Below are 18,548 nucleotides of genomic sequence, written 5' to 3'. Positions count from 1 at the left end.
TTAAGTTCCCTCTGATTATCTCTTTCATCTTTGATCAAACAGAATGAAGGTGTACTCTCTAACGGAAGGTTTCAGAACAGCACGTTTCAGTTATGACTCAGCTTACTCAGTTCTTTGATAGCCAACATGCCATGTATATGCCTAAGGTCTTCTGTTCTTTTTGTAGTTAATAAGCAATTCTTACTAGTTAATATGCAATTAAAAACACTAATTCCTCGAAAAGATCTGATGGCATAACAGACCCTTTTGAAAATAAGTACCTGTACTTTTGGAACTATGTGGTTATCCCATGGGGTGGGGAGGAAAGGGCAGAAAAGTCCTGGTAGTCTTAGGTCCAAAACACAATGTAGATATAATCCAGTTTGAGACCTCTTTAACTGCCCTGGCTGAGTGCTAAGGAATCCTGGGAATTTTAGTTTATTGTGGCACCAGTTCCTTGACAGAGGAGTTTATCACACGTGAGGAATTTCCCTTAATTTCAAATGAAAAGAAGGTGGGGCCACAACGCCTTCACGTTTAGCGAAATTATGTGAATGCTCATTGCATTTGAACTGGATCTCCATTGCCCCAAAATAGCATGCCATTGCCCAAATTTGCGTGTGGCAGTCTATCACGCAATAACGTGAAACCTCATGATTGCGCTTGGACTGACTTCCCATTGCCCGAATTTGTGTGTAGTGGGTTATCACGCAATAATGTTAAACCCCATGATTGCGTTCAGATTGCCATTGGATTATACTGCCAATTTCCCTTGTCAGATAAACTCCAGAGAAAGTTAAATGTTTCTCAGAACTGTAGTTCAATGGCCAACAGAAGCAATTTTTTTTAATAAAGGTATGTAACAGTGCAGTCCTATACATATTTTATCTGGAAATAAGCCTGCAATGGTAGTTGCCAATGAATGGGTTGGCAGCAACTAGAGAAGGGATCCAGCCTCCCACCCACAGTCCCTCCTTTGACAATCTCTTCCACAGCATATTTGGTGGAAGACTGACTAAAGGACTTCAGAGTGGAGGAGTCAAAGGAAAGGTTTTGTTCCTTAGCTGAACACAACTTCTGGATATCTCCCTCTACTGTGCCCAATGACACTTACTCCTAAGGATATGTTTATAGGAGTGCATACTCCAAAACATTTTCTTGGCACAGAAGCTACTTCTGGTTATGGAATCAGCTGTGGCCTCTATATTCAAGAGGCTGAAGATAGCATTTATTGATTCAATGGGACAACAATAAACAATTGAACATAACTGAGAGGCCAGCCCCAAATTATGACTTTGATAATCAAAGAAATATTTTCCTAAACCCCAGCCACCAATCTGCCAAGTTTATAGTTTTCTTTTAGTTTAAGTTTATCTTCATTTAAAATGACAAATCAGTGCATTAATATGGAATGCAGTTAACTTAGAGCAGTTCTGATTAAAATAATAGGCAAAGTAGATAATAACAAACATTTAAAAGGGGATGGATGTTACAATCTGATTTTATTCCTGTTTTGCAGTTCATAATTCTCAACTGCAGCCCAAATAAAGAGCTGAGAAGCACAGCAGCATTATGAAGCCTGAAAGATATTAAACTACTAGCAGATGGCATCTCACACACTGAGAGGAAAACTCTCGTAGCAACTTAATCAATGCTTTTCTGCATATATTAATTAACACATTGTTTAGGGATGTTAATATACAGACTTAAATCAAATAAAAGTATATGTACACTATACAGTGTGGTCAACTCAGTAGGAAATCCAAGTGCTATTGAAAACTTCTGAATATTTTCAACCCATAAAATCATACAGCTTCTCTGATGAGTGCAGCCAGTCTTTGGAAGCCCTGCAGTAACAACAACAACAACAACCATCATCAGAGTGATAATAGCAACAGCAGCACCGCCACCACCAGCAGCAAGAAGAACTACAACAATACAGTGCTCCCTCGGGTTACGAAATTAATTCGTTCCGCCGCCGCTTTCGTAACCCGAAAAGCATTCGCAAGCCGAAATGCCATAGGCGCTAATGGGGAAAAGCCGCGATTTCGTGCGAAAAAGCACCGAAAAGCACCAAAAAATTTTTCGTAACCCGAAATAACCTTCGTAACCCGGAACAGTTTTTTTTAATGGATTTTTTTTCGTATCCCGGAAATTTCGTAACCCGCGCATTTCGTATCCCGAGGTACCACTGTACAATGAAGCCAGGTTGCTGTAATGGTTACAATAGTGTTGGATTAAGATGCAGGTTTGGTTAGACCACACTTAGAATACTGTGTCCTGTTCTGGGCACCACAATTCAAGAAGGATGTGGACAAGCTGGATTGTGTCCAGAGGAGGGCCATCAAAATGGTGAAAACCCTGGAACGCATGCCCTATGAAGAATGGCTTAGGAGCTGGGTATGTTTAGCTTGGAGAAGATAAGGTTAAGAGGTGACATGACAGCCATGTTTAAATATTTGAAAGGATGTAATATTGAAGATGGAGCAAGTTTGTTTTCCACTGCTCCAGAGAACAGGACCCAGAGCAATGGATTCAAGAGATTCCACCTAAACATTAGGGAGAAATTCCTGATGGTAAGAGCTATTTGTCAGTGCAACATACTCCCTCGGAGAGTGGTGGAGTCTCCTTTGCAGACTTTGAGGCCAGATGGCCACCTGTCAGGAATGCTCTGACTGTGTATTTCTTCTTGGCAGGGAGCTGTACTGGACTGACCTTGTGGTCTCTTCCAGCTCTAGGATTCTACGATTCTAGGTTCACATCCCCACTGAGTAGGTTTCTAGACCTCCAGTGGGACAGTTGCTTTCTATTTTACAGGGTTGAGGAGAGTTATTGAGGAAGAGGTGCTGAGCTCATCAGCAGGATAAATATATTATTACTAAATTAATCAAAGAAGTTTAGGGTTTAAGCCAGTGAAGCGTGGGCACAAGGCCAGCATGTAAAAGAGTGCTAATTTTATCTCTCCAGCCAACATGAGCTCAAGCACCTAGTTTATGCATTGTTTATCTCTCAACATATATTCCATCATGCACATTTTCTCATGACCTCAAGTATGAACGGGCAAAGTGTGATCAAGATGTTGTTGGGTTGTAATTCCCAGCATTCCTCACTATTGGGTTTGATGGCTAGGGCTAGTGGAAGTTTCAGTCCAACTTCCAGAGGGCTGCACTTTGATCTGCGATCTAGAGCACCCCCTCACTTCATAACCTGAAATGCCCTATGAAATGGGACAGAGGGAAATATCCTCTCTGTACTGGTGCTACATAAGAATTTAATTGGATTGAGCCCTTAATGTTTTACTCTGAAATTAACTGACTGGACAAAAGAAGAATGAATCACCAAAACATTTTACATATACACCTGGAACTGTAAACATTAACAATCTTCCACAATATACAGAAGAAGCTTCCTGCCAGGTCCACATGTGATAAAAGATATATAGTAGAGCATAGAAAGCCAGTGGATTTTCACTATGGGAACTGAAACCCTGCTCTCCAAAGTTGTAATCTAATACTCAAATCACCACACCATGCTGGCTCTCAACTTCGTTATAGAATAATAGATTTAATGATACCAAGCCTGACAAAATAGTTTTCAGGAAGCAAAGCAAAACCTACTCACCTGATCAATTTGGCTTGGAGAAGACAGTGAGAAGGAAGCTCTGACATAAGAGCTGGGATCAGAACTATTAATGTTAAATGCTCTTCCAGGAACCAGCAAAACCTAAAAAAGAACCATTTTAAATTTACTTATAGATAACTTAGGCGGGATACAGACGGGCAGGGGAAGACGTCTTGGAGGTGTATTCTGCTGAATACGGAGCCTCCAGACCGCCCGCCGCGGGGGCGTGGCTCAGGTGTATGGGGCTTCCACATGGGGGGCAGTGAAGACGCCTCACCTGGGGCTGTTTCTGACCCGCAGTTTCCATACCGCCGCCTCGGAGGACGCTGCAAAGAGAGAGGCAGCTTCCGCACGGGCGGCCAAAAACGGGGCTTTTTCTTTTCTTTTGCCGGCTGGCGGATGCGCAGCTGCGCAGCTGCGGCGCTCAGCACCAGCGGCAGAAAGCCTATGTGCACATTTAAAGTGCCCGGGCCCCTTTAAATTCCCCCCCCCCCCTGCCCAAGAACAATGGTGGTCTCCTGCCAGCTGGTGATCAGCTGGTGTTGGCATCCTTGTCCGCTTGCACGTTGCCAATGTCACCAGCATCATGGATGCCTCCTCTCCTTTGGTCCCCGCGCTCTTACTGAATCTGCAATGCACAGCCACAGCTGTCGCCGCTGCCACTGCTGTCCCCCTGCCATCCCCCATCACCTCCCTTGTACATATGTAAATATTTAAAGTTTTAGCGTTTTTTTATTGTTAGGTGAAAATGGTTAGGGTTAGGAGTCTTAAAATGCGCTGCAGCTGTGCTGCAGCTTCCACATCTGCATGGCATCTGACGCTCTAATTAGAGCCTCGGTGCAAACTGCGCATGTTCCAGGACCCCAACTCATGTGACGCAGAAGACACGGAGCTTTTAAATGGGCAACTTAAATTAGCGGCGTAGCAATTCTGGCGTACCAGTGCAGCAGCTTATAGACGGAGCTGCGCAGCTGCGCATCATATAGAAAAGAAGCGGGGAAAAGCGGCACCTTTTTAATGCCGCTTCTTCCCGCTTGGGGCGTGCGGGCGGCGTGTTCATGGCGGCATTCAGGTAAGGGCCGTCTGAAGGCTATACCTTCATGACGTCATGAACACACCCATTTTTGCCTGTCTGTATCCCGCCTTAGATTTTTATTTGAAATACTATACATGGTCAAATTATTACTGCCCCCTCCTAGTTTTATTCTAGCACCTACAACATATTTTTCCTACTTGTTTTTCCAAAGCTTTTTTCATGATCAGCTCTTGTGTATCAGAAACTCCCTTCAGTTTAATCCATAGAAACATTCCAGCAGCAGGTATATGCCAGTCTGCTAAGTCTATGAGAAAGAAATAAGGAACAAGATGAAAAAGATAAGCATCTCTCTCCGCACCATCTAATCAACCCAGACCTAGCTTTTAGAAGACCTGCACTGAACACAAATCACTGTTTAAACTTACATAGTGTTGTTATTCACTTCTTGTCTTCCTAGCTATAAGACAATAGAAGGATACTTATGAGTGATGTCTGGCTATGTAACAGACAACTGCTTTTCTTTACCATGGTCGGGTTTCATTTACTACATTCCTATACACACTTACTTAAGATAAATCCCACTGAAAACTTGTTTTTTTAAAAAATTAAATCTGATTTTAAACATTGTATATAACTTTGATTTTAAATAATATTTCCTGGTGGGGAGAAAATTGAGAAATAAATGTTTGCAATAAATAAAATAAAATAACAAAAAATTGAAATCTTTGGAAATTTAATCTAAATGCACATAGATCTGATTTTACGGTAAAGCTTTAGTTTTGGAGAGTAGAGGTCATCAAAATAATGATGTCCAGTACTTAATCTGAAGGTCTGTATCTTCCTATGAGCTCTGAGGGAGGCACTTATTGTGTCCTATAACTGTCACAGGCATTTCTGCAGGGAATGTATGAGAAAAATTTTTTGGTGTATGCTCACTGTATCGGCTCCCTCCTTACTGTCCTTTCATTGGCAGGTGAATAATAATAATAATAATAATAATAATAATAATAATAATAATAATAATTTGTTTTATTTATATACCGCTATTCCAAAGATCATAGCGGTGAACAGCAAGTAAGCTAATTAGCAAGTAAGCTAATTTGTCCCCAACAGTCTGGGTACTCATTTTAGCGACCTCGGAAGGATGCAAGCCTGAGTCGAGCTTGGGCCCTTTTGCTGGTCTTGAACTCGCAACCATGTGGTTTCGAGTGAATGGCTGCAGTACAGGCATTTACCCACTGCGCCACCAGGGCTCCCTTTTGTTCTGACTGGTTTTGGGGAAATGACTGTTTTGAAGAAAAAGGACACAGTGGTTCTTCCAGATTCATGGGGGTGAATCCGATATTTCGCAAATATTCAAGTCCCATTGTCCCCAATGGCGGGGCCCCAGTTGGAAAAATGGGACTCCTTCCTCCCTCCCTTTTCTCCTTCTTCCCTTCCAGCGCTAGGGCCGCTAGGGCCACCAGGGCCTGTAATCCACATTGGCCACATGGGGACTTGATTTCCCAGCAGCGCTTGGGCCCAGCGTGTGCATGTCCTGCCCCCTCCATCAGAGCCAACTGACATATTGCGCGCCCATTGGCTGCAGCGGAGGGGGAGGGGTGGGATGTGAGCATGCCAGGCTCCGAGTACTTCTGGGAAAGTGAATCTCCATGCGGCTGGCATGGATTAGGGGCCTTGGCGGCTCCAGTGCCAGGGGAAAGAAGAAGGGAGGGAAGGAGAGAGGGCTTGCATCTGTAAATGATCAAAACCGTGAATGGCAAGTCCTTAGATACCGAGGGATGAGTGCATTTACTGTTTCTTTGGTTGTTGTTGGTTTTTTGCTTTTTGCAGGGTTTAAGTACAGTAGCTTCAATTCTACTAACAGCTTAAGTTTAGTCTACATGTTATGCAAATTGCTGTTGATTTTCATATATTCACATCCGTGCTTTGTTGTCTCCACTTTCCTACACAAATTTGCATCTTTTTGCACTCACTCTGCCAAAAATGCACAGCCTTGTGACTCCTTGAAAAGCAGATGAACAGCTACATGTTCAATAATGTGCATCCTCATGGATACTCTGGCAAAAAAACATGATTTTTGCTTCTGTGAAATTTGAGGAATCCCCCCACCCCCTGCAAAAAGCTGAACTCCTCAAAATCACATGCAGAAGGAAGAATAGAACAGAATAGAATGAAGAGTATTTTAATCTTGTAGACAAGTCCCAAATTATGTTTTAACAATAATCTTTTTTATGTTATGGCTTGTCAGTGATTTATGCATGCAGAGGTTCCCCTACTGGACATTTATGTCCAGTTGAGAAGTTTGTATTGATAGGTCAAAGTTGTGGAAGCAGAGTTGTGTATGCAATGTCATGCACATGTAGTGCGACTGTGCACTGTACATACAGATGCACACTCCCTATTACAAATGGAGATGTGCACTGCACATTACAATTATGCATTTATCATTTGTTTACACAGTGTTATAATTCATGAATGCACAATTGTCACATAACTTTGTATAAAGTTTTACTCTGTCTCCTTGATGTAAACAAGCATCTCTTCTGTCCCTTAGTCTATACATGTTATTTATCTCTATCTAATGTAATACTGTAAACTGACTTAAGCCTTAATTCTGGGGAAAAGGGCAGGATATAATTGAAATTGAACAATAGATTGATTGATTGACTGACTGCCTGCTGTGCCTATCTTCTTACACATTTTCTACAAATGTGGAAACCTCCCAACATTGTTCTCACTCACTGGTAATGTACTGTATTTCTCATGGTGATGTACTTCATCTATTCTTATTGCTGTTATTTATAACACACTTTTCTGTTATTCGGTGCACATAAGAAAGCTAACAACACAAACATCCAAATGAACAGAAAAATATAATTAAACCATTATGACAAACTAAAAATACAATTAAAACACATTAAAATAAATATAGCACCCAGCTAGTGAAATCCTCTTTAGGTGCTTCTCAGCGTAAATGCCCAAGACGTATCTGAATAAAAATATATTTGCATTTGGTTGGAAAGACAATGGAAAAGGATCTAGGGTACTAATTGTGTGTGTGTGTGTGTGTGGGAGAGAGAGAGAGAGAGAGAGAGAGAGAGAGAGAGACAGACAGACAGACAGACAGAGACGGAAGGGCCTCTTCTGAATATCATAAAATTCAGGCAGACTTAGGGTTGCCATAACTCTGGACCTCCAAACTGGGACAAATGTAGGGCAAAAGTAGGACAAAATTTTCAAATGTAGGACACATTTTTTAAAAATGGAGGACACGCAAAAAATTTTGGATGAGGCCTCGCTGAAGCCAAGCCTGCAGGACTCGCTGGGGGGGGAGTCCCGGGGGCGGGGCCAAACTGGGGCGGGACCGTGCAGACCCGCCCCAAATCGGGAAAGTCTCGCCCCCAGGCGGGATATGGGAAGCCTAGGCAGACTCATATGAAGAATATGGTATTTCATAGAACCTCATCCCAAGGAATAAAAATAACTGCTTTATAGTTCAAATCATTATAGCTATCGCCAACCTTTTAGCCACTTGTCTGCTGCCCTGAGCATCACGTCTCGTTGTTGCTTGTAGAAATCTACCACACTGAATTCAAAAAAGAATGAGGAAAATATCAACAAGAAGACTGCAACATTAAAACTAGTACAGTAGTAGAAAAAGGGGAGCCAGTGTGGCATAGTGGTTTGAACATTAGACAGAGTAGATTACCGCACTACACTCTTATAGTGCTGCTATTCCACTTTTACTGCTCTGGATGTCTCCTGTTGCATTCTGATTTTTGTAGTTCAGTGAGGCCTAAGAGCTCTCTGTAATAGCTCAACACACAAAGTAACAAATGTTTTCCTTGCTGCAGCCAACATCTATCTGTTTGCCTCTGTGTGATTTTTCGATCCTCAATCTAATACAAATAATGATGTTAGATGTAATAGTACAAAATGGTAGGTTGCATCCCTGCTGCAGAAATTATTTGTTCTGACACCACTTTAACCCCCACAGCTCAATGCTATGGAATTCTGGAAATTGTAGTTTGTTGTGGCATCAGAGCTTTCTAACAGAGAAGGCTAAGTATCTCACAAAACTACAGTTCCCAGAATTCCATAGCATTGAGCCACAACAGTTAAAGTGGTGTCAAGTAGTGTCAAACTGGATTATTTATGCAGTGTGGATCCAGCCTTAGTAGGGCCTAGATTTTTTTTTTTAAAAAATGACAAATGTGAAGCAGTACAACTACAATAATGAGAAGGAAAAAATGTCAGTAGCAAGTATATGAAATATATCTATATCTATATAGATATCTATTACCTGTCTACGTGGTCCAGGAAACCTTTTTGTCCCCACTGCTGAAGAAGCTGGGCTATCATAATCTACAGAAATAAAGCATATAGTAAGCATTTTTTTCATTGGCAAAATAGTTACTCAAAGTTATTAATAGTTACTATTATGACACAAATGTCATAAACATGAAAGTATCTGTATTCCAAGCCATGCATGATAACTCAGAGGTAGGTTCAGTGGGGCTTACTCTCACGTACAATATACAGGAGTGCGCCAATGGGTACCTTGTTGATTTTGCTATGTGGGTAGGTGTGCTGCCCCATTCCATTTTGAGGTAGCCGATGTTCCTAATTAATACAACAACTTCCAAACACTAAAAGTCCCCTCCCCTATTAAGTTCAGTATTTTTAACTAATTCATACAGTAATTCAATATGCAATTTAGTCAAATATCGTAAAGACTTAAAAAAACCCTTTGGGCTCTGTGTGTGTGTGTGTGTGTGCAAGCGCACCTTCAAGTTATCGTCAATTTATGGTACCCCATGAATTACTAGGGTTTTCTTAGGCAAAGAATATTCAGAGGTGGTTTTGCTAGCTTCTTTCTCTGAAATATAGTCTACAGCACCTGGTATTTGTTGGCAGTCTACCATCCAAATACTAACCAGGATTTGGCCCTGCTTAGTTTCCAACATCAGACAGGATCTGGTGCCTTTATGGTATTTAGGTCCTCCTTTAGGTCATACACTGTATTTAAAGCTTTATAGTACCTTTTATTTCCACAGAAAATCCCTACCCAAAATTCTGAAAATGATTAATTTTTATGAAAATTATGATATGAGGCGGGACTGCACAGCAATAAACTATTTTTTTTCTTTTTTCAATAGAACTATGTAGGTGAATCTGGGCCCACAACTTACATGGCAAACACATACAAGTTTGGACAACAAATCTGTTTCAGGAAACTTGATGGCTCTTACTTGAGTAAACGTGCTGGTATGCATTGTAGAAACCTGTATATGTAAAATAACTCTGTCAATTAGAGGTTTCGGTCCAGTTAGAAAGCCAATTCTCAACCTATGTGAAAACAAAGATTAAATACAAATAAATATTTTCTTAGTATATATTTAAAATTCAGCATCATCATTTTGACAGACCTGTCTTCTACTATTTACTTTGAAATAACAGAAGAGAATGAGAAAAGAGGAAGTAAGATAAAAACAAGACAATAAAATGAAAGCTAACCAAGGAGTCCACACAAGTGTGAGCAAAGTAACTGCCTAACACTAGCTACAGATCCACTCTTTTCTTTTTCTTTTGTTGTTAAATGTATATCAACAGCTTTTCAGAACCAGTGATTCAGAAATTAAAATCCAGAAACTACACCTCTGTATTCCCAGTTCTGTGCTCTAACTACAGGATCCTAAATGTGAAGTCAACTTTACCCAGAAGAGAGGATCTTAGAGAAAGAGTCAGTCCTGATAACTCGGCCATCAGTGTCCATTGAAAGAAAAGTTGGTGCCCAAGGCTTGAGGAAAGAATACAGAAATGTATTATTAAAAGTAAATGCAAGAATTTCAGTCCACAGAGATCGAGACCCAAAATATGCTGTGGTAAAGTGAGGTTCTAAATAACTGTTGTACACACAATATCCATCATAACATTTAACAGTATGGTTCTCTGTCAGATGCTCCTTTCCCACACACTCTCTCCATCTAGCTCTAGAACAACATTTTTCCCCAAAGGATGGTGTTTTGTAAGAGAACACAGAGATGTGTGCTATCAGAGCAATGGAGAATGCTGGGAAACCGAAAGAGAACACAAGGAACATTGAAGCAAACTGAATTGCAGTTCATTCACTTCTGTTGATTTTTCTTTCACTATCATCTCACACATCCTACTCCAGAATTTGGGACCATTACTTTTTGGAATATATCTCTCTGATAATCTCAAGCCATGAGGTGGCCGTACTGGTTGGGGTTCCTGGTAGTTTAGTAAAAACAAGAAGTAACTTCTCTGCCATACTCACACAGGCATAGCCTTACATCGCTCTAATTTCTCCCCTCCTCACCAAATTATTTTTTGATGCTAGTTCCCAGAATCCCCCACCTTGGTTGGCGTACTCTGGACATTCAGTACAGAAAAGTTACTTTTGTATGGTGTGCCTTCCTCACACAGACAGGCTCCTCTCTACCCACTATTCTACACAGACCAGGGATGGGCAACTGTTCTGGGTCATGGAACTAATTTTCTCTCTCTGGGACCTTCTAGGGGCCACACAGAATTTTGCCATGGGAGTGGGGAAGGAATAACCCAGCAGAAGTGGATGGAAGTTTACTTTCAGCTTTGAAAAATGTGATTTTTAAAAATGTTAGTGTGGGGGAGGGAGGGCAGAGCAAGACCTATTTAAAAGGTGACTTGGAAGCTTTGATACGGCACTTCACTTTTTTGGGGGTCAGAGAAAAGCAAGCAGAGGATTAGCTCTAGGGCAGTGATTTCCAAATTCTGATCCTTTAAGTGTTTTGGACTTCAGCTTCCAGAAGTCTCAGCCATCTTGGTCAATAGTCTAGGATTTTGGAAGCTGAAGTCCAAAACACCTGGAAGGCCAGAGTGTGGGAATCATTGCTCTAGGGCCATCAAAATAGCCTTTGGGGAGGCACATGTTTCCCTTTTATTTCACACATATGCATTATAGAAGAAGAGCTAACAAAGCAAAGCTAATGTATTCATTTGCACTTTCCCTCCAAACATTAATTAAAGTTGCAGTATGAATCCCTGAACAGAACTAGTACTTTAGTGTTTTAGAACAAATCAGAGAGGCCTGTAATATTCTTTCAGACTTGTAGATCAGAGAACAGCAGTTAGAGTGAAAATTTCTACTTTGTGCAGAAAGAATGAGACAATTTCAGAAGACAATCATGAATGTGCTAGCAGAACAATGCAAAGTAGTGCAAATACTTCTCTCTTTTCTAATGTAGAAAGCTATAATTATCAGTGAACCTAACTAAGAACTCACCTTATTAAACTGAAGAAAATAATATGGATCATCTTCTATTACAAGCAAATCATACTGCCTTGCAAGCTGAAAGAAAAAAAAATACCCATATATATGTATGTATAAAAAAGCAACAAAGGATGTAAACGATGAAGCAATTTTCCAAGTTCTTTGACATTATTTCCCACTGCTTCATTGTTTACATCCTCTGTTGCAGGCCCCTAAGTTTTACACTTGACTTATCCATGGGTCATATCAAAATCCTTAATCTTGACTCCAAAACTTGCCCTCGACTTATAAATGACGTTGATTTATAGTCGAGTATATACGGTAAATGAAATTAATTAATTAATTGTGTTGCATTGTATTGTATTTATATGACTGCCTCATAATATGGGAGACTAAAAAATAAAATAAATCAAAATATAGTATTAAAACACAATACAATGATTAAACTATAACAAAAATGGAAAAAACTGAGCCTATATATGCTTTTAGACTCCTATGGCAGAAAGCTTGCTAGAGCTGAGTATGTTGTACAATAATATATCTGAATGCATTTAATTAACTGATGTTTTAATCATAGGTTTCAAAATTAGATCTGTTAACCATATGGAAATTATTCCTGTTCTATGCTAAAAATTACATTTGGTTGAATCCAAAGAATTTTTTTTTTCATTCTACTTGTATTGATCCTACAGGTACATCAACCAAAAGAAACCAAAAACATTCTAACAACAAAAGTTGGCATGTATTAAAAATGGAGAAAAAAAAAATTCAAAAACAAAAAAAAAAAAAAAACCAAATCCCCCCCCCCCCCCGCCCCAAACACACATAGAGAATCAACAATTAGATCAATAAGAACTGGGGGTGGGGGGAAAGCAGTCTTTAGAGAATGGATCAAGCCCACCAGAGAGGGCGCCAAACTATAGTATTTCAGGTGAGGATATACAAGTGTGAGGAAACTAGAGCATAAACCTTGTCAGCAATGCCTGCCAATACCCGATTAAGATGGATACCAGAACACTCTTAGGTATCTAATACTTCTTTCCTCCTCTGAGGCTGATCTTAGGGCTCAGGCTGGTTCTTAAATGTGCAGTGCCTGCAATGCAGGGGAATTGTGAGGCATACATGAAGCCTTTGATGGAGGATGTATGGCCCTTGGGACTACCACTTATGCCCCCAAGACACCTTTTTTGTTTCTGAAACAAAGGTTTTTGGGCTGGAAAACTTAAATAATGCCAGGTAATGCTAAATAAAGGAGCAAATGTGGGGTAGTGGTTTGAGTGTTGGACCAGGGCTCAGATCTCCACTTAACCATGGAAATCCACTGGGTGACCTGGGGCAAGACACACTTCTTTACACTCAAAGGAAACCAAACCCCTTTGAACAAATCTTGCCAAGAAAAACCTGTGATGGGTTTAATCTAAAGCACCATATGTTGGGAATGCTTTGAAGACAATGCAAAATATTATCTTGCCCCTCTACCTTGAAACATCCTCAACCTCCAGCAAGTTGCATGGCATCATTTTTGATCTCCCAAATAGCAGCCCTCCAAAGGAGCTGGAAAGGGTGTGGTCTTCATATCCATGCAGTATTCTGAACCTTGCTGTAGATAGCCCTTGAAAAAACCTGGCATTAGACTATTCAGCACTTTAAACAGGCAGATGAACACACTTAATACAATATTTCTCTGCCAGTGTTAATTAGGTGTTGTGTTCAAAATCATGACTCAATACTATTGGCTTATTCATCATAATGGATTGGAAAATCACTGTTTCCCTTTGGATTTTCAACAGATATAAATGCAGGGGTTGCCCAATCATTTCCATTGATTTGAGAAGCAAAGTGCTGTCCACTTCCAGCAATACACTGGCAATGACATAAGCCTACTAGAGGAGGTTGCAGTGGCTGTTCCTGGCCTCAAAAGGAGGATGAGGTTGTAAATGTTCCCATGGCGAGGAGGAGGATGCAGCTGCACACCCCAACATCTGTGAACCCCACATTTAACTGCCTGTAGGAGCTGGAGGAGAAAGTGGGCCCATGCCCCACATCCAAGAGGAAGAGGAGACCCTGATGGCAGCTATGACTGTAAGAAGAAAGATGAAGACAGCTCCACCACCTGCATTCCTACCTATGCCACTGGCCAATTTTGCTGCTTAGATCTAGCTGTCCCTGAATGTTCTGGCTCTGAGGGTCTGTACAGCCAGGATTTCTTGGGAAGGGTGACTTGGAAAATCACCAATAACACAATATATGTAATTTTCCTAGTCATTTCTGCTCTTATTTCTTAGAATTCCCAAAACCAGGCATTCAGGGAAACAGCTAGATGTGCACAGTAAAGAGGCAGTGATGGGGCTGTTGCTGCCTTCACCTGTTCTTTGGATGGGGTTATTCAGAAGCAGGGATTGCAAATGGCAAATTTACCTGCCTCTACACTGCTTGCGTGAACCACTTTCCTGTGTCTGATGGTAAAGTCAGCTTTGGATCAATCCCATGAACTGCACTATGCATTCTGAATGTACCTAGATACTTGGTTTCTTCTCCTATGAATCCTAGTAATTTATAGTTCCCCTTTCTCTGTTCTTCATGATGTTTTGTTGGTATGTGCTATATATTAACTGGTAAGAGTCACCTGATCTGAAGTAACTGTTATTTGCGCTTTGACATGAGAGGCAAACGGACATACCTGATAAATTTCTTTCTTGCGATCTGTTGTTAATGAGGCTCCAGTAGGATTGCCGCCATTAGGAATTGTGTAGAGAAATTTGGGGAGGTTGCTGGTCAGCTTTTTTGCATCTTCTGCATTCCACCTGGAAAGAATTTCTTTCAGGGCTTTTGGAATAATACCATGTTGGTCACTAGGAACATTGATGATGTTACAGCCCAGTGGCCTCAGCTGTTTTAATCAAAATAATAATGAAGAACAACAGGAGAGAAGAATGTTTACTTAAGTGAATCCATTTTTCATTTCACAGACTTTCTATACATGCTATGGCTCTTAAATCAAGGTATCTTTTAAATTATTTTAATTTCTACATTCCATTGGTCATCATACCAGTTATGTCTGTCTTTAAGACAGTGAATTAATCTTTACTGAAAGATGAGATGGATTGGAGTGGCTCACCACCTCTGGATATGTATTTTTCTTATTGTGATCTATCTCTCTTTCTCTTCCACTCCCCATGATTAACTCCACATGCGAACGTACTTCAATTTCTAACCGTTCTTTCAATCCATTACATCCTCTAACATTCTGGGGGACACCCTAAAGCTGCAGATTGTTTAAAATTGTTCAGCATTTTTAAAGTTAAGTTCTTATCTTTATTATTTTCTTTTCTTTGGGGGACTACGCTGTCGGAGCTTTTCTGAGAGTTGTAGTCCAAAAAAGAAACTTAATCCTATGAGATGACTGGGCAGTTTATGCAGAGCTGTGCAGAATTCAGATCCTGTAAATGTGTTCACATTCCTTCAAATCTTTAATTACTTACCGTAACTGCATGTAGTTACATAGTGCCCCACTAAATACTGAGCAGCACATCCCATTGCAACAGTCATCCTCCTTGTGGAAACTGTAAAGTGTAAACTGGCTTGTAGGAGTTAAATCAGGCAGCTTCCAGAATCCCTCACCATTGCCTATGCAGCCTAAGGCTGCTGGAATGTCCAGTCCAACAGCTTCTAGTGGGCAGCTTGACTATTCTCCCTAGAATGACTTTTAAAAGTAGAAACATGATGGGTGCTTGTAATTAACAAACCCTATCATTTTGACAGGCCTACTGCAGGTGGTATTAACACTGGATTTAGCCTAGGGCTGCTTCCTACATTAGATTTAGTAAGTGTACACCTGTTTTCCAAGGGTACACCTACAAATATATGAGCAGTAAAATTATATGCACTTTAAAATATTTATCAGAAATCAGGGATATATTCAGTTTAAATAAAAATAAATAAAACTTTTATTTATGTCCCGCTTATTTGTAAGAAACAATCAAAATGGCTTCCAACAATTAAAATAATACAGATGTACAGAGATAACAATAATACAAATATATACACCTCCCCTTAAAAAGGAATTAAACCATTCAAAGATTAAAATTTAAACATTAAAATCAACACATTTATGTTAAAATCACACGATATCATAGTGCAAAAGCAGTGGGCAAACTCATCATGGCTGGGATTGTACAAATACAGAATACTCCAAGTATGGGGAATCTATGGCGCGTTACAGACGGGCCCATAGAGGTGCTGTCGTTACGTGCGAGGGGCGGCGCTTCCTGACGCGCCTTGCCCCTTGCACGTAACCACTATGTCAAAATGGTGGCACCACATACAGATGGGCGCCGCCATTTTGACATCATGGATGCACAGCGTCCAGACATCGCGCACCGGAAGTGGCACCGTGAATGCGCGCCTCACAGCGCCTCTTCCAGGGCCCAGGAAGAAGTGCCATTTTGGCTCTTCTTTGTTGCTGCGGACGGGAACCGCGCGGTTTGGCTGCTGCAGTTCCCGGACACAGCAACCGGCAGCGGCGTGAGACTGCCCGTTTTGGCCGGTCTGTAAAGCACCTATATGTAGCTGGGGTCTATTCTGGGAAGGCCTGCCAGAAGAGCTTAATCTTGACCACTTTTTAAAAGCTATCTAAGTTGGATATTTGGCGGATCATTTACACTTTAAAGTGTGCTACCCGGAAATATACAGAACAGGCCACATATGTTCCTAAAAAATTCTAACCATGGAAGTGAGATGGAGATGCATGTTCTGGCCCTTGTCCTCTATCCATGATTTGTAGTTATTGACAGGAAGAATAACTGTAACCTTCCTTGGCTTACCATGGATTCATGGCAAAGTTTCAAATAGTGTGCATCACTGTATTCCAACAAATGTGGTTAAAGTTTCTTTTCATATCTTTCTTCTCAACATTGGACAGCTAAGGGTGTGGCTAAAACACATGTGTAAGACATAAATCAGCCTTCCCACCCATTGTTTGTTGAACAAAACTGCCACAGGCAGATAAAATGTGTGGCAATAGAAGAAAATCTAATTGCTCCAAGCACAAAACTTTTAGAAACTGGATGAAAATTTCTGTAATGTTCATGGGGTAGCCTGACCCCCCCCCTCCCGCAGAAAGGTGTGGGCACTGGGTAATAGTAGCTGAGGTGTAAAATAAAGAGTCTGCCATTTCTCTTTCTGCACTAAGTAATGCTTCATTTATTAGGCTATAAATGAAATGCAGCCACATTCAGGTTTTATATGGTCTCCCCTCACCCATCCCAACTCAAAAGGATAATGAAAAAACATTGCCAATATTACACACTAAGTCATATAATAAATCATTTGGACACCCAAAGCGATTTGTAGAAGCAGGAAATGCTGAACAATTATATGTAATATTGACAGAAATAGGATTTATTCTACCATTTATTCTAGCATTTTTCTGCCTGTGCGTTTGTATATTTCATCTAAATGAATGAGGTGAATGCATAACATATAAGCAATCCACAGTCCTGGTTTCTGTGGACTCAAGTGACAAATAGTTGAATTCCCTTCCTTTTCTGCTAATTTAGAACTATTGCTTTTATTGATTGTTAATATCTTATGTCCCCTTTAAGAAACGCTGACTAAAACTCTGGGAAAAGGGAGCATTTTCTCTCTCTGAAAGTGCCAAGATACGGAGTAGGTTTTAGTTAATAAACCTGAATGTACTAGAATGTTAAACTAACATTCGATAAAACAGATAGGAGTAGGGTTCCCAGTCTCAGGGCCTGGCCCTTTTCTCCAGTCCTCAGAATAAGGGGCAGGAATCTAAAAACAAGAGCACTCCCTTGAAATGTATGAGTATATGTATCTTACTCATTAGACTAGGTGTTTTTAGATGAATGGCATATGTACTCTGTGCAGTTGTGGTTGATGCTTAATGTATCATGCATAATGACACACCCCCAGGGGCTGTTCTTTGCCCTTGTCCCAAGGTTTCAGATTTTGTCATCAAAAGCTCATGGTCTGGAATAGTTCTGATTTGGTAACTTTGGAGAGGACCATTGGAACTGAAAAGTCATTACCCTTCACAAATACTGGAGAATGCAGCATTCTACTAAAAGAACTCTCTGAAGAGACTAACACCTTATCATGATCTAAACAAATCAGAAGCAAGATAAAATGTAAAGGTTTCCCCTTGACATGAATGTCTAGTTGTAACTGACTGTAGGGGCGGTGCTCAGCTCCTTTACTAAACCGAACAGCGTTGTTCGAAGAAAACTCCAATGGTCATGTGGCCAGCATCACTAAATGGAACGCTGTTACCCTCTGACCAAAGTGGTACCTATTTATCTGCTTGCATTGCATGCTTTTTGAATTGCTAGGTTGGCAAAAGCTGGGACAAGTGTTGGGAGCTCACTCTGTCATGCATCACTTTGGCCTCAGACGGCCAACCTTCTGACCATACAATCGTCAGAATTGGAATCTTAACCACTAAGCCACCACGTCCCTATCAAAACCAAACCAAATGAAATCAAGTCAAATCAGAAGCAAGATTAGAAGTTATAGAGTGTTTGTGGAAGTAAAAGACTTTTAAAAAATCATCTTCAGTAAGAGCAGCTGAGGGACGTTTGTGATTCCTTCAGCATTTCTGGTGTAGATGAT

The 18,548-nt window shown here is 40.7% G+C and overlaps 1 protein-coding gene across 5 annotated transcripts in view; it reads right to left on the bottom strand.

Annotated features, from left to right (window-relative positions):
• Positions 1-1,462: 1,462 nt before the first annotated feature.
• Positions 1,463-18,548, bottom strand: part of AADAT (aminoadipate aminotransferase) — a 74,936-nt gene continuing 57,850 nt past the window's right edge. For 3 of the 5 annotated variants that reach the window (XM_042468506.1, XM_042468505.1, XM_042468508.1), the window contains exons 6-14: positions 14,596-14,805; positions 11,928-11,993; positions 10,357-10,439; positions 9,832-9,988; positions 8,943-9,004; positions 8,161-8,225; positions 4,834-4,940; positions 3,601-3,702; positions 1,463-1,826 (exon numbers count right to left, since the gene is read on the bottom strand). In XM_042468506.1, coding sequence (XP_042324440.1) covers positions 1,785-1,826; positions 3,601-3,702; positions 4,834-4,940; positions 8,161-8,225; positions 8,943-9,004; positions 9,832-9,988; positions 10,357-10,439; positions 11,928-11,993; positions 14,596-14,805 — 894 coding nt within the window. In that variant the 3' untranslated portion in view covers positions 1,463-1,784. Of the gene's footprint in view, positions 1,827-3,600; positions 3,703-4,833; positions 4,941-5,061; positions 5,094-8,160; positions 8,226-8,942; positions 9,005-9,831; positions 9,989-10,356; positions 10,440-11,927; positions 11,994-14,595; positions 14,806-18,548 lie in introns of those variants that run through there. The other 2 variants (XM_042468507.1, XM_042468509.1) reach the window with 2 other exon arrangements.

The sequence above is a fragment of the Sceloporus undulatus genome, chromosome 5 (genome assembly GCF_019175285.1).
Source record: "Sceloporus undulatus isolate JIND9_A2432 ecotype Alabama chromosome 5, SceUnd_v1.1, whole genome shotgun sequence".
Lineage (NCBI taxonomy): Eukaryota > Metazoa > Chordata > Lepidosauria > Squamata > Phrynosomatidae > Sceloporus > Sceloporus undulatus.
This window is presented reverse-complemented; position numbering and strand designations above follow the sequence as displayed.